At 40.4% G+C, this 23,178-nt stretch overlaps 1 protein-coding gene across 3 annotated transcripts in view; it reads right to left on the bottom strand.

Moving 5' to 3' along the window:
* The window catches only part of arhgap27 (Rho GTPase activating protein 27), an 88,524-nt gene that overhangs the window by 44,701 nt on the left and 20,645 nt on the right, over positions 1-23,178 (bottom strand). For all 3 annotated transcript variants that reach the window (XM_016994514.2, XM_008113195.3, XM_008113194.3), the window contains exon 2: positions 18,274-19,075. In XM_016994514.2, coding sequence (XP_016850003.2) covers positions 18,274-19,017 — 744 coding nt within the window. In that variant the 5' untranslated portion in view covers positions 19,018-19,075. The remainder of the gene's footprint in view (positions 1-18,273; positions 19,076-23,178) is intronic.

The following is a 23,178-nucleotide window of genomic DNA, read 5'->3' as shown; positions in this document are numbered from 1 at the left end:
AGATCGTCTCTGACTTACGGCAGTTCTGTCATGGGTTTTTCTGAGGCGAAGAATGTGTAACTTGTCCAAGGTCACCCAGTGGGTTTTCATGTCCAAGTAGGGATTTGAACCCTGTTCTCCAGAGTTGTAGTTGAATATTAAAATACTCAAATCATGCACTAAACCACACTGAATCCCTGACTACACTGTTGGAAATATAGTACAGTAGAGTCTCACTTATCCAAGCTAAACAGGCCAGCAGAAGCTTGGATAAACGAATATCTTGGATAATAAGGAGGCATTAAGGAAAACCCTATTAAACATCAAATTAGGTTATGATTTTACAAATTATGCACCAAAACATCATGTTATATAACAAATTTGACAGAAAAAGTAGTTCACTACGCAGTAATGCGATGTACTAATTACTGTATTTACAAATTTAGCACCAAAATATCACGATGTATTGAAAACGTTGACTACAAAAATGGCTTGGACAATCCAGAACCTTGGATAAGCGAGGCTTGGATAAGTGAGACTTTACTGTACTTATCGAAAGGAGCTGGTAGAACAGACACCATCCATCACTTTAGCTAAAACTATAAACAACAAGATGCTACTACATCTACTTACAAAACCCCCGCAAAACCTCTGCTATACCTTGCAGAAAGGTAATCTTCATCTACACAGTATTACATATAGTAAACCAATGAGATCAACCAAGTTCACTAAAGAAAGAAGTATGGGTTTGGAATTCCACCTCTAAACCTGTGAAAAGTATTTTAAGCTCACTGTGCTATTAGACAAATTATGACTTACCCAAGGAGGAAAGAAAGAAGGAACTCCCTGAATCCGTCTCTGCTGGTCATCTCACTCACCTAGCTGGATTGTTCAGCAAACAGTCCCACCCCGCCCTTGAGTTTCTCCCCACCTTCTAGGAGGACAGGTAGAGCAAAGTGGTCATTTGCATAAGGGAAGGAAGGGGTGAGGCCTCGCTGGTTTTAACCCCATCGGTGCCCCCAGTCATGCCAGCTCCATTGTCCTCCTTAGCCACTGCATCCCCTTTAGGGACCAGTGGCAGAGAAGTAGCCCTACCTCTGCAAATTTCAGATCTGTGTTCTAGGAAACCAGGATTTGTCGAATGATAGTCACATGTGTTACGATTCAATCCAGAGATCAGAAGAGTTCCTTCTTTTTAGAATATCACTCTCAATCCCCTTCCCAAAAGAATGGCCAGTTATCCAGGAAAGAAACATTTCAAATTCTGGGGCCCCTTCCGCAAAGCTGAATAAAATCGCACATTATCTGCTTCGAACTGGAATATATGGCAGTGTGGACTCAGATAACCCTGCTCAAAGTAGATAATGTGTATTTTAAGCTCACTGTGCTATTAGATAAGCTCACTATGCTATTTATTAGATAAGCTCACTGTGCTATTAGCATTTTCTGCCTTGATATTCTGGGATATAGGGCTGTGTGGAAGGGCCCTGGATAACGTTACTAAAATGTGAAGACATGGGTTTGAATTGAGGTTGTGCATTAATATGGAATTCAACATTTAATATAATAATAAATAATAATAAAACTGGTGGTGCAGCGTGTTAAAGTGCTGAGCTGCTGAACTTGCGGACCGAAAGATCGCAGGTTCAGATCCGGGGAGCGGAGTGAGCACATACTGTTAGCTCCAGCTTCTGCCAACCTAGCAGTTCGAAGACATGCAAATGTGAGTAGATCAATAAGTACCGCTCCAGCAGGAAGATAACAGCGCTCCATGCAGTCATGCCGGCCACATGATCTTGGAGGTGTCTACGGACAACGCTGGCTCTTTGGCTTAGAAATGGAGATGACCACCAATACTCAGAGTTGGACATGACTGGACTTAATGTCAGGGGAAAACCGTTAAATTTACCTTTACAACTTTATTTCTATTCTGCTCTATCTCCCTAAAGGGACTCATAGAATCATAGAATCATAGAATAGTAGAGTTGGAAGAGACCACATGGGCCATCTAGTCCAACCCCCTGCTAAGAAGCAGGAAATCGCATTCAAAGCACCCCCGACAGATGGCCATCCAGCCTCTGCTTAAAAGCCTCCAAGGAAGGAGCCTCCACCACGGCCCCGGGGAGAGAGTTCCACTATCGAACAGCTCTCACAGTGAGGAAGTTCTTCCTGATGTTCAGGTGGAATCTCCTTTCCTGTAGTTTGAAGCCATTGTTCCGTGTCCTAGTCTGCAGGGCAGCAGAAAACAAGCTTGCTCCCTCCTCCCTATGACTTCCCCTCACGTATTTGTACATGGCTATCATGTCTCCTCTCAGCCTTCTCTTCTGCAGGCTAAACATGCCCAGCTCTTTAAGCCGCTCCTCATAGGGCTTGTTCTCCAGACCCTTAATCATTTTAGTCGCCCTCCTCTGGACGCTTTCCAGCTTGTCAACATCTCCCTTCAACTGTGGTGCCCAAAATTGGACACAGTATTCCAGGTGTGGTCTGACCAAGGCAGAATAGAGGGGGAGCATAACTTCCCTGGATCTAGACGCTATTCCCCTATTGATGCAGGCCAGAATCCCGTTGGCTTTTTTAGCAGCCGCATCACATTGTTGTGACTCAGGGCAGATTCCAACAAACAACAGCATACATTCAATGCCTTCATAAAACAGAAAGATATTGGCATAAAATCCCAACAAGACCTCACATATAACCACCTGCAACCACACACCTAGCAATAGGGAAAGAGATTTCCTATATCCAAGGCTGCCACCTGCAGCTAGCTTTGACAAGCACTTCTAAATGCTTCTTTAAATGCATATATCTCTGACTAATAGGCTAGAAGAAAAAGCAGGCCTACAGAAAGATCTTAAAGGTTATGTTCTTCTTTTCCTCTGAGAAACCTGGCTTCTACAACCAGCTTTTGAGAAAATTCTAGGTCCTTCCACACAGCCCTATAACACAGAATATCAAGGCAGAATAACCTACAATATCTCCTTTGAACTAGGTTATCTGAGCCCACACTGCCATATATTCCAGTTCAAAGCAGATAATATGGGATTTTATTCTGCTGTGCAGAAGGGACCTCTGAGGCCCCTTCTACAATGCCATATAAAATCCATATTATCTGCTTTGCACTTGATTACATGGCAGTATAGACTCATATAATCCAGTTCAAAGCAGAAAATGTGGGTTATCTGTTTTGATAATCTGGATTATATGGCAGTGTAGAAGTGATCTGAACTGTCAAGTCCAGGAAGAACTGTGTGTAATGGACCGGGATACAGGATCTCTTCTTGTGTTCTTTTCTTCCATCGAACTCCCCAGCACCAACCCATCCGTAAAGCCACTCCAAAAATAGTTGAATTTGTGACAGTCTATCTAGCTCAGATTAGTACACTGTATGATCCCCATGATGATTAAATCCATGGTTTCCTGAGATACAGAGCCAGAGCTGCACTGATTTGAAAGCGGAAGTTGCCAATTTGACTATTCAAAGTATCCCACAGATACCTACATAAAAACTCCAACCATCACCCAAGTCGAAAAATAAGCACAATTAAAGCCCTGGCAGACCGTGCAAAAAGAATCTGCAAACCCCACCTCCTCCAAGGTGAACTAAACCACCTGAACTGGGCTCTACAGGCCAATGGATACTCCACCACAGACATCAGAAGAGCTGCAAGGCCAAGAACAAGCCACGAGAATGGAATTCTCAACCAATAGGCACTGGCCAAATTTAGAATATCGTTCCTTTTAGAATGGAATAGACCATGTTGTATCTGCCTGCCAGGTACAGCATGAAGAATGTATAAGGATTCCTACTCTTGAACTAAGCATTCAAAATCCTCAGTCTGGGTGGATGAAAGTGTTGGTTTCGTTTTGTTTCCTGCACTCGCTTTTTAAATATCCGAAGTTCTGTAGTGTGGGGGTTAAGTCACTAACTGCAAAGAAAATCTGTTGACTGGAGGGTTGGCAGTTCAAAGCCACGAGTCGGGGTGAGCTGCTGACTGTCAGCCGCAGCTCCTGCCAAGCTAGCAGTTTGAAAGCATGGAATGCGAGTAGATCAATAGGTACTGCCTCAGTGGGAAGGTAAAAAGACATCTTGTGCAGATATGCAAAACATGCCGGCAACAGATGGGAGAATCTAGATAACAGGCTTCTAGGCATGGAAAAATGGAACAATAGCACCTCCCCATGGCTGGAAGTTGAGAATCACCTCCAGATGCCAGAGATGAAAAAAGGGGGAAGAGCTTTACCTCTCTCTGTGTATTGTATGTTGTCATTTAAAAGGCATTGAATGTTTGCCTCATATGTGTTCTGTAATGCGTTCTGAGTCCCTCTGGGGAGATGGATCAGAATATACCGTAAATCAAGTGTATTCTTCTTCTTCTTCTTTTGGTGAAATGTGTAAAGATATTGGTGTGTTTTGAAAAAAATATCTTATCAAAAATAATAAACCAAACAAAATTCTACCAATGCCCAAAGCTAATTCCCAAAAAGGACAATGGGTTCCCCTAAACTATGAAGACCAAAATCCACTGCTTGTGGTGATATGAAAATAATCAAACAAACTCAATGTATATCCAAAAATCTCAATGTATATCCAAAAAACAGGACTGTCACAATCGCATATGAGTAGAAATCAGCGGTTCTTCTCTTGAAGTATAAGGACAAGTTTTTCATGTGAGTAAATGTCCTGTCCCTATACTCGCCACAGAATAAAACTCCTTGCAGAGTACATGGGGCAATAAAGACAAGCTGATCCACCTACCCAGAAAACTGATGGTGAACTTCTCACCTTAAAAGTTGAACCTTTTCTGTTTATTTAAACCCAACCGCCTGATGAAGACTCCTGTGAGTCGAAACCGGTTGCAGGTTTGAGTCAAGTTATATGGAAACTGGAGTCTGCTCATATAATAAAGAACAGGACATTTACTCACATGAAAAACTTGTCCTTATACTTCAAGAGAAGAACCGCTGATTTCTACTCATATGCAATTGGGACAGTCCTGTTTTTTGGATATACATTGAGATTTTTGGATATACATTGAGTTTGTTTGATTATTTTCATATCACCACAAGCAGTGGATTTTGGTCTTCAAAGCTAATTCCCACCATATTAATCCTTTTAAGACCAATGAAATCAATGAGGTGCACCAAATTTTACATAGGAACAGGTTACATGGCTATGCACATTCCAAGTTAGGCCCTTTCTACACTGCCATATAAAATCCAAATTATTTGCTTTGAACTGGATTATATGGTAGTGAAGACTCAAGTAATCCAGCTCAAAGCAGATAATGTGGATTATCTGCTTTTGAACGGACCCAAGGACAAGTCTTTCAACCGACATGTCTTAATTTCTCCTACACTTTGATAATCTGGATTATATGGCAGTGTAGAAGGGGCCTTGCATACAAGTCCTTTAATAAATACACTCCATCAACTTTGTATGAGTATGTATTTTAGCTACCGATTACTTTTATTGAAGTTTGTGTTTTAACATTTATGGATGATCCCATTAACATTAAAATACACCATCAGCACTGTAGGAATATATGTTTTGCTACTGGTTATTTTTTAGGCTTGATTAATGCTTTCATTGCATTGTTTTGCAGTTATTCTTTTTAACACTCATATAGCACAATTTTTGTTCCTGGGTTATAAATATCATTTCCTAATTGACTCTATCATAAAAACATGGAAAACATTTATTAGACTGTAAAAACACTGTTTTTCAGGACATCTTGCAGCATCTTTTGCTACAGTTTTTCAATGAATATCTTGTGGTGTCTCAACCAATTCAACACATTTTGTGACAGCCTATAAACAAAATTTCTGAAGTACAACAACTACTTTCAAAGTAAGCACTGCACAATTAAACAGGAAATAGCCCTTTCAAATCAGGAACAGAATTTTCAAATTTTGTTATATAATGTTATTTTATTTTTCAAGCTTTTAAAAACAATAGCTTTAACAATTTTTTCTCATTAGTGGAAAAGCAGAATAAAATGTAAACTATGTAAGACACAGGATCCTCCCTTTTCGCTCCTATAACTTGTGTCGGAGTGTTGTATGTGCTCTACAAAGTCTGTACTTGACTTCTAAAGGAGGGTGGAGAAACTGCACAAGGAAGTGGGTGTAAAAACAATTCGGGCGGCTGCTACGGCTGGGTTGCCAAATTGCTCTGCCACTTTCTCAGCTGAAATGAACTTGCAGGGACTGCCTTCAGAGGAAGTGCAAACAAACTAAAGAGATGAGCTTATAAAGTGTGGGCTGGGGCCAGGCTTAACCACATGGCTCCTTAGCTCTTATGTGTGGGAGCTGAAACATGCACACTAAAACCTACCCACTGGCAGGAATCATGTGCTCCACAGTTATGTGTGGCCTTTGACAAAGTCAATTCATAATAGCACCCAGCACTATCCCAATTTTGTAATTTCTGGCTGAAAACATCTACATTTCCTTGAAAAGTTGTTACTGGGCTCCCTGCTCCGGAGCCAAAAGCAAGAACTTCCATCTCCAAAGAAGGAAACTGAAAGTGATGTTACTTTACGTTGACCCACATACGGGCTGCAAAGTCCCACTATGCCAGTGATTCCCAACCTTATTTTGGCCAGAGGCCACTTTGACGAGGGACCTTTCTCCAACATCAATACCAAAAGGGTTACGAATCAGTTTTTGGTCAACTTTAGATATGGTTTGGTTGTTTGGGATGCTGATTCAGAAAATTGCATTGAATAGACCACACTGGACCCCTGGTGGCACAGTGTGTTAAAGCGCTGAGCTGCTGAACTTGCTGACCAAAAGGTCCCAGGTTCAAATCCTGGCAACGGAATGAGTGCCCGCTGTTAGCCCCAGCTCCTGCCAACCTAGCAGTTCGAAAACATGCAAATGTGAGTAGATCAATAGGTACCGCTCCGGCGGGAAGGTAACAGCGCTCCATGCAGTCATGCCGGCCACATGAACTTGGAGGTGTCTACGGACAACGCTGGCTCTTCGGCTTAGAAATGGAGATGAGCACCAACCCCCAGAGTCGGTCACGACTGGACTTAACATCAGGGGAAACCTTTACCTTTACCTTTTACTAGACCACATCAGCTCTAGTTTCTGATATTTATTTATTTATTTACAGTATTTCTATTCCACCCTTCTCACCCCAAAGGGGACTCAGGGCGGATCACAATGCACATATACATGGCAAACTTTTAATGCCGTTAGACATACGGCATATATAGACAAACACATATGAGCAGACACAGAGGCAATTTAACGTTCCAGCTTTTGGCTTCATGAGGGTATGCTTGATTCCGGCCACAGGGGGAGCTACCGCTTCACCGTCCACTTGTGACACTGAGTCCTTCATGGAGTACTTCCTCATTCTTCCACACGCTGCTGGAGATTTTATGGCGTCCCACATAAGTGGTGCCTAAATTCCTACTTGACAGATGCAACTGTCTTTCGGCTGCATTGGTCAACAGCAAGCTAGACTATTAAATGGTCGGGCGCTTACTCTGACCTGGGCTGGCTTTGAACTCATGACCTCTCGGTCAGTAGTGATTTAATGCAGGTGGCTACTAACCAGCTGCGCCACAGCCCAGTCCTGATACAGAACATATGCCATCCAGTAGTCGTCATCTGCTCACCCACACAAAACCACTTAATAATCTAGAGCTGATGTGATCTATAAAATGCAATTTTCTGAATCAGCACCCCAAATAACCTCAGGAACAGGCCTAAAACTAAGACACCAAGGCGCCCCCATTTCCAGGCGCCACATGGACCGGCTCTGCTCAGGGGGAGGGAGGAGGAGAAGCAGAAGTCATGGGTACCATGTCTCCTCTCAGCCTTCTCTTCTGCAGGCTAAACATGCCCAGCTCTCTAAGCTGCTCCTCATAGGGCTTGTTCTCCAGACCCTTGATCATTTTAGTCACCCTCCTCTGGACACATTCCAGCTTGTCAACATCTCCCTTAAATTGTGGTACCCAAACGCAGTATTCCAGGTGTGGTCTGACCAAGGCAGAATAGAGGGGGAGCATAACTTCCCTGGATCTAGATACTAGACTCCTATTTATGCAGGCCAAAATCCCACTGGCTTTTTTAGCTGCCGCATCACATTGTTGGCTCATGTTTAACCTGTTGTTCACGAGAATAGACAAATGAAACAATAGGAGTTACATATGTTTTGATTGATTGCGAATGAATGGAGCTGTTTTCATTGGATCCCAGCCTATGCTAATGTGTTGTTTACTCAAGATATTTATAGCTGCGGAAGTTTGGGCTGATGCACCTATCATTATGCTCCACTGTTTACATGTAAAGATATAAAAGTCTCTTCCAGTGTGTCCTCTCTGGGGGTAGCAGGTTAAAATCTTTTTATTCAGGCAGGCTTTTAAAGAAGAAGGTTTTAAATATGTGTTAGGGGCTGCTGTGGTTTTATATGTTTTTATGGATTTTAATCTGAATTGTTCTGAATATTAATGACATTTAGGTAAAGGTAAAGGTTTTCCTGACATTAAATCTAGTCGTGTCCGATTCTGGGGGTTGGTGCCCATCTCCATTTCTAATCCGAAGAGCTGCTGTTATCCGTAGACACTTCCAAGGTCATATGGCTGGCATGATTACCTTCCTGCTGAAACGATACCTATTGATCTACTCACATTTACATATTTTCGAACTGCTAGGTTGGCAGAAGCTGGAGCTAACAGTGGGAGCTCACCCCGCTCCCCAGATTCGAACCATCAACATTTCAGTCAGCAAGTTCCGTAGCTCAGCAGTTTAACCCTCTGCGCCACTGCGGCTCCAATGATGTTTAATACTGTTTTAATATTTGCATATTCTAAATTGTATTGCAAGGGTTTTATTGTTAGCCTCTTTGAGTCTCCTTATGGAGAGAAAAACTGGGATGTAAATAAACATCATAGTAGTAGTAGTAGTAATAATAATAATAGCAGCAGAGTGCAGATCCTAGAATTCCTCAGCCAGTTAGATTATAATAATAATATTTTTATAAAATTACAGACACATACATGCGCAGGGCCAAGTTATTTTCACCTCTTCCTGCTTACTTAGTCATCCTACCATGAAATCATCCCTAATTTTCCTGGAAGCTCTCTGGCCCAAAGCTTCAGGACGCTTTCTGTTTAAAACTGTTGTCCTGGAATAACGTCCTAATTTCTAGCACTAGCAAGTGGAAATCTCTCCTACTGAGAGATAAGGCTTCTAAAAACTGTGTTGCCCAGTGATTCCAGCCATGAAAGCCTTCGAGGCAAGTGGGGTTTCCAGCAGACCTCATAACCTCCGAGGATGCCTGCCACAGATGTGGGCAAAATGTCAGGAGAGAATGCTTCTGAAACATGGCCATACCACCCAGAAAACTCACAGCAATCCTTATAAAAACTCGTGCTTCAGACAATTTTCTGAAATAATCATCAAGAGATGTCAACCAGTATTTGTGCCAAGTTTGGTCCAGATTCAACATTGTTTGAGTCCACAGTACTCTCTGGATGAAGATGAACTACAACTCCAAAACTCAAGGCCAATGTCCACCAAACTTTCCAGTATTTTCTGTTGGTCATGAGAGTTCTGTGTTCCAAGTTTGGTTCAATTCCATCCTTGGTGGAGTTCAGAATTCTCTTTGATTGTACATGAACTATAAATCCCAGCAACTACAACTCCCAAATGACAACATCAATCCCCCTCCAAACCTCACCAATATTCACATTTGGGCGTATTTGTGCCAAATTTGGTCTAGTGAATGAAAATACATCCTGCATATCAGATATTTAGGGCCCCTGGTGGTGGCACAGTGTGTTAAAGCGCTGAGCTGCTGAACTTGCAGACCAAAAGGTCCCAGGTTCAAATCCCGGGAGCGGAATGAGCGCCCGCTGTTAGCTTCAGCTCTTGCCAACCTAGCAGTTTGAAAACATGCCAATGTGAGTAGATCAATAGTACGCTCCAGTGGGAAGGTAACGGCACTCCATGCAGTCATGCCAGCCACATGACCTTGGAGGTGTCTATGGACAACGCCGGCTCTTCGGCTTAGAAATGGAGATGAGCACCAACCCCCAGAATCAGTCACGACTGGACTTAACGTCAGGGGAAAACCTTTACCTATCTTTGTTTGAGTATGCTCACATTTTGTAATGTGTGTATGTATATTATTTTAAGGTTTTAAGGTCAGATATTTGCATTATGATGATAACAGTAGCAAAATTACAGTTATGAAGTAGCAACAAAAATAATTTTATGATTGGGAGTCACCACAACATGAGAAAATGTATTAAGGAGTCACGGCATTAGGAAGGTTGAGAACCACTGCTTTAAGCAAAGACTAGATGGCCATCTGTTGGGAATGTTTTTATTGTGTTTTCCTGCATGAATAAGGGTTGGATTGCACGGCCCTTGGGGTATCTTTTGATTCTATTCTTTTTATCAGATGCAGAATCACTTATCTGGGTCCAAAGTGGGGAGAATATACTTTCTGAAAGTGAATTTGTGAAGTTCCCATATCTTTTGCATATTTGATTGCACTTTTGGGGAGGGGCTGGTGCATCCGGAGCCTTTCTCGCAGGGAGGGATACCGGGGGAGTGTACTTTGGCATGTGCTCATTGCTGCCAATGAATGCATCTCCAGCCACTGCCCCAGGGTGCGGCTGTTGGCACCCACCTCTCCGCACCCTCGCCCTGCTATTTGTAGCACAGCCAAAAAACTTACTCATGTAATCTGGACAGCCAACACAGAACAAGAACTAAAGTGGCCAGATACTTAAGATAAGTAACAATAGGTTAAATCCCCTCCAAAAAGCTTGCTTTCACCAAGAAAAAAGAGAGAGATTTCATTTTCACAGGGCTCAAAGCTCTATCATAAAGTAGAATGAGGCAGCTGCCTCAATGGCAGAGAATAAGATGACCTCTTCATGCTCTCCCTCAAACTGACATTGTGTGTATTTCAGTATCAGTGGTGAAGTTGTGGTGAGTTTTTCGGGCTGTATGGCCTTGTTCCAGAAACGTTTCGCCCACATCTATGGCAGGCATCCTCAGAGGTTGTGAGGCATGTTGGAAACTAGGCAAGTGGGGTATATATATCTTTGCAAGGTACAGGGTGGGAGAAAGAACTCTTGTCTGTTGGAGGTAGGTGTGAATGTCGTAATTACAGTAGAGTCTCACTTATCCAAGCCTCGCTTATCCAAGCCTCTGGATTATCCAAGCCATTTTTGTAGTCAATGTTTTCAATGTATCGTGATATTTTGGTGCTAAATTCATAAATACAGTAATTACAACATAACATTACTGCGTATTGAACTACTTTTTCTGTCAAATTTGTTGTATAACATGATGTTTTGGTGCTTAATTTGTAAAATCATAACCTAATTTGATGTTTAAAAGGCTTTTCCTTAATCCCTCATTATCCAAGATATTCGCTTATCCAAGCTTCTGCCGGCCCATTTAACTTGGATAAGTGAGACTCTACTTTAATCATGTTGATTAGCATTTAATGGTCCTGTGGCTTAGAAGGCCTGGCTTCTTCCTGCCTGGGAGAAATCTTTTGTTGGGAGGTGTTAGCTGTCCCTGGTTGTTTTATGTCTGGAAATCCACTGTTTTCAGAATGTTCTTTATTTACTGTTCTGATTTTAGAGTTTTTAATACTGGTAGCCATATTTTGTTCATTTCCATGGTTAGAATCATAACATCATAGAATAATAGAGTTGGAAGAGACCTCATGGGCCATCCAGTCCAACCCCCTGCCAAGAAGCAGGAAATCGCATTCAAAGCACCCCTGATAGATGGCCATCCAGTCTCTTTTCTGTTGAAATTGTCCACGTGCTTGTGGATTTCAATGGCTTCTCTGCGTAGTCTGGCGTGGTAGTTGTTAGAGTGGTCCAGCATTTCTGTGCTCTCAAATAATATGCTGTGTCAGAACAGTAAATAAAGAACAACACTCTGAAAACAGATGAATTCCAGACATGAAACTATCAGGGACAGCAAACACCCCACAAAAATAGATTCCCCCAGGCAAGAAGCAGGCAGACGTAGAAGCTGCAAGGCTATTCAATGTTAATCAAGGTGGAAAACTGGAACATTCACACTTGCCTCCAACAGACAAGAGTTCTTTCTCCCACCCTGGATCTTCCACAGATATATAAAACCCCTCTTGCCTAGTTTACAACAGCCCTCACAACCTCAGAGGATGCCTGCCATAGATGTGGGTGAAACATCAGGAGAGAATGCTTCTGGAACATGGCCATACAGCCCGAAAAACACACCACAACCCAGTGATTCCGGCCATGCAAGCCTTCGACAATGGTGAAGTTAGGGTTCGACTACTTGTCAAGCCAGTTTCTGTACACAGGGATACAAGTGTTTGTGTCTCAGGAAACAAACTGTCTTGAAGTGGTCATAAAGACACCTTATTGAAAAGCCGTATGGAAGGGGAAAAGGCCAACAAGGACAGCTTGGCTTCTCCTACTGAAATTTCTCCCTCCCACAGGAGCCAAGATAGAAAAAAAGTGAAAACTCAGGAAGAATGGATTCTTTGCTCTGGAACCCCATCCATAGAAATTGATTAGTTGCTGTGATCAATCCCTTTTGAAGTACTGTACTGCAATGAGTTACAATGTGTGGGGGTTATTTTCAAAATGTGACAAGGGAGTAGCATATATCCTGCAACATTTCATATATGAAAACAAGGACACATATGGCCGAGAAACATCAGTATGCAGTTGGTGTGGCAAAAGATCTTAATGAGGAAGCACACACAAGCTAGGAGAGGCTGCAGCAGTTTGCTTTGGCCTGAGCCTACCGGGAAGGGCGAGGCATTGAGTAAACACTGCTTCCGCCCTGTGATCTCATTCTGCAACAAAGGGGGTAGGAGGAGAGAAACTGGGACAATTTGAACCACCTGAAAATAGGGACAGCAGAGGACTATTCCAGATTATCTGGCACTGCAGACTCATATAATCCAGTTTAAAGCAGAAAACCTGGGATCAGATCCTGGGATATAGGGCTTGTCTAGAAGGGCCCTGTGGCTGCTTTAATCATTGGCTCCTGTGAGAACTGGCTTGTCCTGACTGTAGATTAAAAGCAAAAAAACACCCTTGATTGAATAACTGAGTCATCCATAGGGCAGGTGGAGTCCTCTAAAGGACAAGGATGTTTTTCTTTTGTTGTTGTTGCTGCTTACTCCCTCCTAGCTGGGCAATCGAAACATGTGAGTGACCCGAATCAAGCTGCCCATGCAGACTGTACCTTTTCAAACCTGGTCTACTCCTGCAGAACAAGGTGGTAAGAGAGGACTCCACTACTTCCCAAGGCAGGTAGGAGGAGAGGAGAATATTTTTCTTGGTTCCTAAGTCAAATGTTAGGAGCCCCTGATAGCTCAGCGAGTTAAAACGCTGAGCAACTGAACTTGCTGACCCAAAGGCCTCCAGTTCGAAACCAGGGAGCAAGGTGAGCTCCCACTGTTAGCCCCAGCTCCTGCCAACCTAGCAGTTTAAAAACATGCAAGTGTGAGTAAATCAATAGGTATCGCTCCAGCGGGAAGGGAACAACGCTCCATGCAATCATGCTGGTCACAACCTTGGAGGTGTCTATGGGCAACGCCAGCTCTTTGGCTTAGAAATGGGGATGAGCACCAACCCCCAGAGTTGGACATAACTAGACTTAATGTCAGGGGAAAACCTTTACCTTTTTTACCTAAGTCAAATGTCACTCTTGAAAACAAAGGGTTTGATTGGAACCCTTTTACCTGCCTTATTTTTTTAAATGGGAAAACTGGTTTAGTTTTGTTGTAAATATTTGAGATGGAACCTCACCTCCTTTAATTTAATACAGTAGAGTCCCACTTATCCAACACTCGCTTATCCAACATTCTGGATTATCCAATGCATTTTTGTAGTCAATGTTTTAAATACATCGTGATATTTTGATGCTAAATTCATAAATACAGTAATTACTACATAGCATTACTGCGTATTGAACTACTTTTTCTGAAAAATTTGTTGTAAAACATGATGTTTTGGTGCTTAATTTGTAAAATCATAACCTAATTTGATGTTTAATAGGCTTTTCCTTAATCCCTCCTTATTATCCAACATATTCGCTTATCCAACGTTCTGCCGGCCCGTTTAGCTTGGATAAGTGAGACTCTACTGTAGTGCCTTCCACCACCTGCTGTCAAGGAAAGTGCTGCCACCTACTGGAGGCTGCGAGTTTGCAGCCTTCTAGAATTCATTTCTAGCACTTTAACTAACTGGGTCTCAGCTTGAATATGTAACACTATGTAACAAAATTTGAAATATTTTCTGTTCCTGGTTTGAAAGTGTTATTCCTATTTAATTGTGCAGTACATACTTTGAAAGTACAGTAGAGTCTCACTTATCCAAGCTAAACGGGCCGGCAGAACCTTGGATAAGCGAATATCTTGGATAATAAGGAGGGATTAAGAAAAAGCCTATTAAACATCAAATTAGGTTATGATTTTACAAATTAAGCACCAAAACATCATGTTATACAACAAATGTGACAGAAAAAGTAGTTCAATACACAGTAATGCTATGTAGTAATTACTGTATTTACGAATTTAGCACCAAAATATCACGATATATTGAAAACATTGACTACAAAAATGGCTTGGATAATCCAGAGGCTTGGATAAGCGAGGCTTGGATAAGTGAGACTCTACTGTAGTTGGTATACTCCAGAAACTTCATTTTTGTGGCTACCACAAACTATTTTGAGTTGGTTGAGACTCGATGAGACATTGAAAAACTATAGCAAAGTATGCTGCAGGATAGAATCATAGAATCATAGAATCATAGAATAGTAGAGTTGGAAGAGACCACATGGGCCATCTAGTCCAACCCCCTGCTAAGAAGCAGGAAATCGCATTCAAAGCACCCCCGACAGATGGCCATCCAGCCTCTGCTTAAAAGCCTCCAAGGAAGGAGCCTCCACCACGGCCCCAGGGAGAGAGTTCCACTGTCGAACAGCTCTCACAGTGAGGAAGTTCTTCCTGATGTTCAGGTGGAATCTCCTTTCCTGTAGTTTGAATATCCCGCAAAAACATGTTTTTGCAGTTCAACAAACTTTTTCTATGTTCTTATGATATAACTAATTAGGAAATGACATTTACAACCCAGGAATAAAAATCGTGTAGCATAGTATAATACACTGGGGAGATAGATGCAAGGATTTGATTTCTGCTCATCATGCTATTTGTTTATCAAGCTTTGCTTATATTTCTTTAAGATATCCAGGCAGGTGATCAGCGGAGGAATTTGCTTTCACAAACAGAACCAGGCTCACCAGTTTTTTCACAATCTGCTCCTGGATTCCTTCCAAGATTTCAGGTTCATAAAAATATTTATATGGGCACATCTGGAGTCTACATGAGAAGGAGAGGAAACCGGGATGGTGGAAAGAAATGAGAAGCAAAGGAGATGATAACATCAAAGATATGTATGATCTGAATGTTCAGTAAATCCCTACAGATGAAGCAACAGAGAAGATTGGTGATAAGAACTGGTTAAAATGATTGGGTCTATATAACAAACTTAAACAAGGAAAATATGAAGGAAAAATGCAGAAACAAGATGACTGGAGGAAAATCTTTTTTAAAAATGGAAGAAATAAAAAAAGGTTAACAGGAGTAATTTACAAACTGATGGTAAAGGCCAATGACTATATGATAAGAACAGAATGTCCAGGGTGGGAGAAAGAGCTCTTGCCTGTTTAAAGCAAATGTGAATGTTGCAATTAGACCTTGATGGCTTTAGACCTTGTCTTTGGATGACATGTTTCATATTTTAATTATGCTTTTATGTCTGTTTTAATTTTAATAATTTTATTCATGTCTGCGTTTTATCCCCAAGGCACTGCACAGGTGCCATTTGTTAGCCGCCTTGAGCCCCCCTCGGGGTAGAGAAAGGTGGGATATAAATATTGCAAATAAATGATAAATGAATAAATAAATAAAATTAGCAAGCTTGAATAGCATTGAGTAGCCATGAAGCTGCAAGCAGGTGAACAATTTCAACTGAAAGGAGGAAACCATGAAAATGAAAAAAAAAATCTGGTTACCAGTATTAAAAAACACCAGAATCAAGACAGTAAATAAGGAACACACTCAGAAACAGGAGAACTCCAGAAAGCAAACCATCAAGTGCCAGTTAACACCTCCCAGAGGATGCCTCCAGGCAACAAAGGCAAGGCTATCTCTATGCAGATAACCTCACTGATTGACTTTGCAGCCACAAGGTTACTCGATGCTATTCAAACTTGCTAATTGCCACAGATTCAGGTGAAATGCCAGGAGAGAATGCTACTGGAACATAGCCATACAGCCAGAAAAACTCACAGCAACCTAGTAATTACGACCATGAAAGTCTTTGACAACACATTAATATATGTTATTTCATAATGTGAAGACCTGCTGCCTAATAATTAAAGCTGGCCTTGCCTCTGATTGTTGGCTAAACAGAATAAAAACAACCCAGCTGCTCTTTTACCTGTAATCCATAGCTATCAAAACAAATCAATGGGCCACATTTTTCACAGCGTGACTATCAGTTCCATCATATCTGCAGATCAAGCCAAAAGCATGGGAACAAGAGTAGGGAAGGGAGAGGAAAAGATGTTGCCAACTATTTGAGGCCTGCATGGATTTTAATTTAAAATAATATGTTAATATCTTTCTCACATGAGCTGTAAGTGCCCGCTCACTTCTGTTTTACACTACGGAGGACCTGAAATAAGTCTGCCTTTTCCTGTTCGTTTGCTTGACTCTATGTAAAATATGAGAATTGAAAGTACTTCAGTTTATAGTTACAATACTCCCAAACTACACCAAAAAGCAGTTTAGGTATTTGCTGTATGGCATTTTTGCATTGGCATTTGATTCTTTCACAATGCATTGTTTTTCAGACTTTGAAGGAAATGTTCTTGTTTGCCATTATGAGTGGAATTGGCTGTATTTGCAGCTCATGACAAGTCATTGTACAGTTGATTGAAATCTGGTTTGTTACACTATGTAAAGATGGTCTGCTGATAAGTCATGGTTTGTTAAACAGATACAAATTAAAATAAGGACCATGGTTTGATGCTGGTTTACTAACTTCTGCTTATTTAAACCACTGCTTCTTCAATGTTGGGTCCCAACCCCAGATGGGTTCCCCTTAGCTCAATTTTGGAGTCACAAACAATTTGGCAACAATAAATCTGTTAGCAACAGCATGCAATGTTTACAGTGGTCTCTGTAGAAAATCCTTCAATAGTACTTCATAAAATGGGGGAATCAGCCTGTTTAGCAAGCCTTACAAATATTGATTTGTTATCAGTAAAAGTTTGATTTTATACCTAACACACACACACACTTGGGTTCTGTAAAAACTGCAAGTAGAAAAAGTTTAAGAAGTCTGGGTTTAAACCATGGTTTATTGTGATGTCCAAACTTATAACCATGGTTTGGTTCCTGGCTTGTTTCCTTAGGTGCCACAATGAAGCAAGAGCATGCTAAAGGCAGGCAAAGCAAACCAGGATTGGAGATGATAGCCACTTTTTGCTTGGTCATCTACAATGTAATTCTGGCTTAAGCAGTAAACCATGGTTAATACATCTAACATGTCTTTGTATGTCACGTGACTGTCTCCAAGCCTGCCACAGCTTTTCCTAAAAGCATCTCTACCTTGTAATGATCCATGAAAGGAGGAATTGTCAAAATAGCTTTTCAACATTATGCAGCTACAAATATATAAAGAAAGGTGTTAAAGATGGTTTAAACCTGAGAGCCTTCCAATACAAAATCTTCTGTTTATTTCCAAAAATGATCAATTCAAGGAAATCTACCATACAACATGAAACATTATCAACTGTGTTTTACAGTTTGCTCTCCACGTGTGCACATTTAACTTTTGTTGATTTGACTATTTCACAAGTTTGATTAATAGATTCTCTCTAGAAAGCTCTAGATCTTCCTGCACAACTCTGTGGTCAACTTCTGCTAGAAGATGACCATAAAGTCACACTGGAGTACCAAGAGATTCCTAAAGAGATTCTTTCTCTAGACATTTGTAGATCTTCCATTGTGATTCTATCGATTTTATAGACTTTAGAGATACCCAGAGATGGTTTTTCTACTTTTGCAGAAGTAGAAACTTTTTCTACTCCTGCACCCCTAATTACAGGAAATGTGGAGAGTCTACTGTACTTCTAAAGGAGTATCCCAAGTAACCAGATTCCTGTGAGTGCTCTGTACAACCACTATCATTCCTTATCTTCACCTATAGTTAACAATCATAACAGATACTGTACCTTTTCATCATTCTTCTCCAGTATGTCTGCCCTGTCCTCAGCTACTTTATGGAGGTTCTCCAAACTGCTCTTCAGGCAAGGATGGGGGTGGTCCCATGAAGCTGCTTTGTACAATCCTGAATTTCTGACATCGCCTACTTGGCCATGAGGGGTGAACCTTGCCAAATCATCCAGAGACACTGTAGGCCTCATATGTTCAGTGGAAGCGCCAGAGTTCTCTTGGAGGTAACCTGAGTCTGTTTTGTAGGAAGGTTTAAGCGATCCATGAGATGTGCTAATTGGAGGTCTTTTTACTCCAGAATTGAAGGGCTGTGCCTTCTCACTGATGTCCGAAGAGACTGTCTCTCCTGCTCCAGAAGAGATGGACTGGTGTTGGGAGGTATCTGCATCACCTTCTTGATCAGCATTCACAAACCGATACACATACTCCGGTGGATGCTCCTTGCCAGGCTCAACAGAGGCTCCTAAATTGGGATTCTCCAAGCTTTTGGGGGGCAGCATATCCAAAGATGGTACAGTCTGGATGATGGGACCCAGCTCTTTGACATACTTGGCTGGGATGTAGAAAGGCCGGGTTTCTTTGCTTTTCCTAACATGCCACCAGTGGTCATTTGTCCGCCTTAAAAGGATGTATCTCTCATTGGGTTTGATTGATATCAGCCGCCCGTCCTTGGAAACATACTCAAAGGCATATTCTACTAAGACATAGGTCTCCTCCTGCACGTCTCTGCCCAGCGAATCCATCCTGGTAGCCTCCCAGCAACTTCCCGTATTGCAAGCTATTGCAAGCTATGTCTTCTCTCTGAAATCAAAAACAAGAAGAATCTGTGACATGGTTTTGGATTAATTTTGTTTTAAGGAAAAATGAGTAGTTTTTGTAACAAAAAGCATCCTGCAACCAACAGAAGAGGCGAATGTGGCAAGTAGTAACTAGTAACTACTGGTTTCCATTTCATTGGGGCAGTGAATTCAGTTTGCGTTTTAGTTTGAGCTCTAAAGAACTTATTCATAGTGCTGAGCTCTCTCCCACATGTGGGTCTAACATCTTCTCTGCCCAATTAATATGGAATCTATCAAGATAGGACAAAACAGATTTACTGACGTCTGCAGATTAGAAACTGAAAGTAATTTGTTACACAACTTCCTACCTCCTTCCAGCCCGGCCTGGTCCCACCACAAGAAATTCATTGCTGTCAACTCTGGAGAAATGTTTTATTTTCATCTTTACTTATTCAATGCTTTAAAAAAATCCTTGCATTTATATAAGAATGAAGTACAATGTAAAAGCATTACTCAGAAACTTACAGTAGAGTCTCGCTTATCCAACGTAAACGGGCTGGCAGAACATTGGATAAGCAAATATGTTGGATAATAAGGAGGGATTAAGGAAAAGCCTATTAAACATCAAATTAGGTTATGATTTTACAAATTAAGTACCAAAACATCATGTTATACAACAAATTTTACAGAAAAAGTAGTTCAATACACAGTAATGCTATGTAGTAATTACTATATTTACGAATTTAGCACCAAAATATCATGATGTATTGAAAACATTAACTACAAAAATGCGTTGGATAATCCAGAACATTGGATAAGCGAGTGTTGGATATGTGAGACTCTACTGTACTTATTTCTCTTGAGATGCAATGTTGTTATGTGCCCATTTTAAAAAAATGCAATGAGTTATAAATAAATAGATTACTTTTAATTAATTGTTTCCAGCTCAGGATTCTTACACAATTATTTTGCCTCTGCTAGACAAAGATCCGTGTTTGGTGGTCCACACTTGATCAACCAACTTGGACATAGAATACTATTTGGAAACACAGAAATGCTGCCCCACTCTAACAACAATCATATCAGACTACACAGAGAAGCTGTTGAAATCCATAAGCACAACTTCAACATAAAGGAGGAAACCATGAAAATGAACAAAATCTGGTTACCAGTATTTTAAAAACACCAGAATCAAGACAATAAATAAAGAACACCACTCAGAAGCACAGGGATTCCAGACAGCTAACAACCAAGTGTCTGTTAACACCTCCCAAACAAAGGATGCCCCCAGGCAGCAACAGCTAGTCTTTGCATCTGCAAGGATATTGAATTGAATATTCTATAGAAATGTGGATCTTTTATAGAAATATGTATATTTGTTGAATTTTTGCAATGTTCATATTTTTAATTATGTTGCAACCCGCCTCGAGCCGCAGGGAGAAGTGGGTAAGAAATAAAAGTATTATTATTATTATCATTATTATTATTTTCTAATCAAGCTGGATAATAGCAACATTCACACTTGCCTCAAACAGACAAGAGTCCTTTCCCTCACCCTGGACATTCCACAGGTATATATACACACCCAACTTGTCTCTGAACAAATGTCTGAAGATGCCAGCCACAGATGCAGGTGAAACGTCAAGAGAGAATGCTACTAAAACATGGCCATACAACCCAAAAAAACTCACAGCAACCCAGAATACCGTTTGTTAATTTTTAAACAATATTAATTCCTAACGAATCCATGTGTTCCTTTCTCCTTCAAACATATTTAATTGTTTAGAAGAGAATGGCATAGTAAAATTGAAACATTTATGTCAAAACTACCTTTTAAAAACAACATGCTAAAGTAAATACAGTAGGTTACTTGCCATACCAAACATTAGAGGAAGTTGTGTTGTTCACACTTGTTAATTTTAAAGTATAAACATGTTCCCCCCCTAGTTACCAAAAAAGAAAAAATGAAATGTTTCACAATTCAGGTTTTATCTCTTGCTTCCAACTCAAAGAATGATAGACCAGGTCATTGTAATACTTAAATCCCTGGTCCACAATCTAGCAGTTCCTTTCTCACTGTCTAATAGTCTCAGATCCTACTCTGTCCATTTACTGCTAAAACCGAGAAGTTGTTGTGAATTGTGTGCCAAGGCAAGACTCTACTGTTGAGCTCTGGTTCCCTTCTAACTGTTTCACTACCTCAGGCAACCATTTCTGTTTCCATGTCCTCACTTTTGTACCTAAATGTCCTTAGGAGAGACAAAGCCTTGCCAAGATAATTTAACTGGTAATTGGGCTTATGAGGAAAGTTTAAGTAAAATAGGTCGGACAATTTGCAAGTGTAATGATTTTTGGGAATTGTTCAGGATCCTTCCACCTCTGATTTTAAACTCCATGATTTCTCTGGGCGGTGCTGCAGGTCAATGCTTATTAAAATTTGGAAAAAAATATGACTGGATGGCAATCTAGCCTCTGTTTTAAAACTTCAAGAGAGGTTTAATCATCACAGAAATAAAGTGCTGGTGTTGTTCAAGTGCAAGTACTTTATATTTTATAATTATAACTTTTATAATTGGTACAATATGTTCACTGAGTTGCAGCAATTATCACTAAAAGGGGTAAGTTTCTAATTAAGAAAAGGCCACTTCCACACAGCGGTATGCAATCCACATTGAACTGGATTATATGGCAGTGTGGACTCAGATAACCCAGTTCAAAGCATATATTGTGGGATTTTCTGTCTTGATATTCTGGAAAATGGGGCTGTGTGGAATGGCCTGTAGAGACAAGAAAAATAGCACTGACCAGGGATGTAAACTAAGAAAAAGGAAAGACCATCAGCTTTGTAATTTTCTTCTACTGTTATTTTTGATCAGATATAAAAACAATCTAAACAGAAAGGTTTTTCATGGAATTGAGCTCTGCTTTGCTTTGGAGGAAATGAGTTCTGAAGCCTAAAAAGCTGTTGCACTGCATCATAGACCTACATCATACTGAGGCTGGATCTACATTGCCATATAATCTAGATCAGGGGTCCCCAAACTAAGGCCCGGGGGCCGGATGCGGCCCTCCAAGGCCATTTACCTGGCCCCCGCTCTCAGTTTTAGACTTAGGCTTGCCCAAAGTCTGGAATGACTTGAAGGCACACAATAACAACAATCCTACTTGATGATCTCATTGGCCAGAAGCAGGCCCACACTTCCCACTGAAATCTTGATAAGTTTACAGTATGTTGGTTACAATTATTTTTATTTTTTAAATATTGTATTGTTCTTTCATTTACCAATATTGTAAATGAAATATTGTAAATGAATGATATGGTAATAATATATTGTGTATACATATAATATTAATAATAATATTATAATGTAATACAATATAATATTTATTTATTTATTACAGTATTTCTACCCCGTCCTTCTCACCCAATAGGAGACTCAGGGCGGCTAATAATAATAATACAATATAATAATATTGTATAATATAATAATATTAATTATATATTATATATTAAATGTAATATTACTAATAATATTACGGTATAATGGTATAGTACAATATAGTAATATATAATGCTAATATTGTGCTATGCTAATAATGTAATATATTGTATGTACAATATATTATATTACTAACATAGCGCAATATGCTATGTGGGGTATAAATGTAGTAAATAAATAAGTAATTGTTGCTATTTTTTTTTTTTGCACTACAAATAAGACGTGTGCAGTGAGCATAGGAATTTGTTCTTTTTTTTCTTCAAATGATAATTCGCCCCTCAACAATCTGAGGGAGTATGAATCGGCCCTCCACTTAAAAAGTTTGAGGACCCCTGATCTAGATTATCAAAGCAGATAATCTACATTGTCCTCTTTGAGCTGAATTATGTTAGTCTACACTGCCATATAATTCAGTTCAAAGCAGACAATCTGGATTTTATATGGCAGTGTAGATGGCGCCTGAACTGCTAGAATGCGGCTCATCCAAACTTTTCCAAATTGACTCAATTTTTTTCTTTATCTTGTCTTGTTCAAATCTGATTTAAAGCTTTAGATTCCTAAAAATAACATGAGTCTTCTTATGATTGTTTGTGGTTGTATTTTAAACATTCAGTTAGAAATTACA

This window comes from Anolis carolinensis, chromosome 6 (genome assembly GCF_035594765.1).
Source record: "Anolis carolinensis isolate JA03-04 chromosome 6, rAnoCar3.1.pri, whole genome shotgun sequence".
Lineage (NCBI taxonomy): Eukaryota > Metazoa > Chordata > Lepidosauria > Squamata > Dactyloidae > Anolis > Anolis carolinensis.
This window is presented reverse-complemented; position numbering and strand designations above follow the sequence as displayed.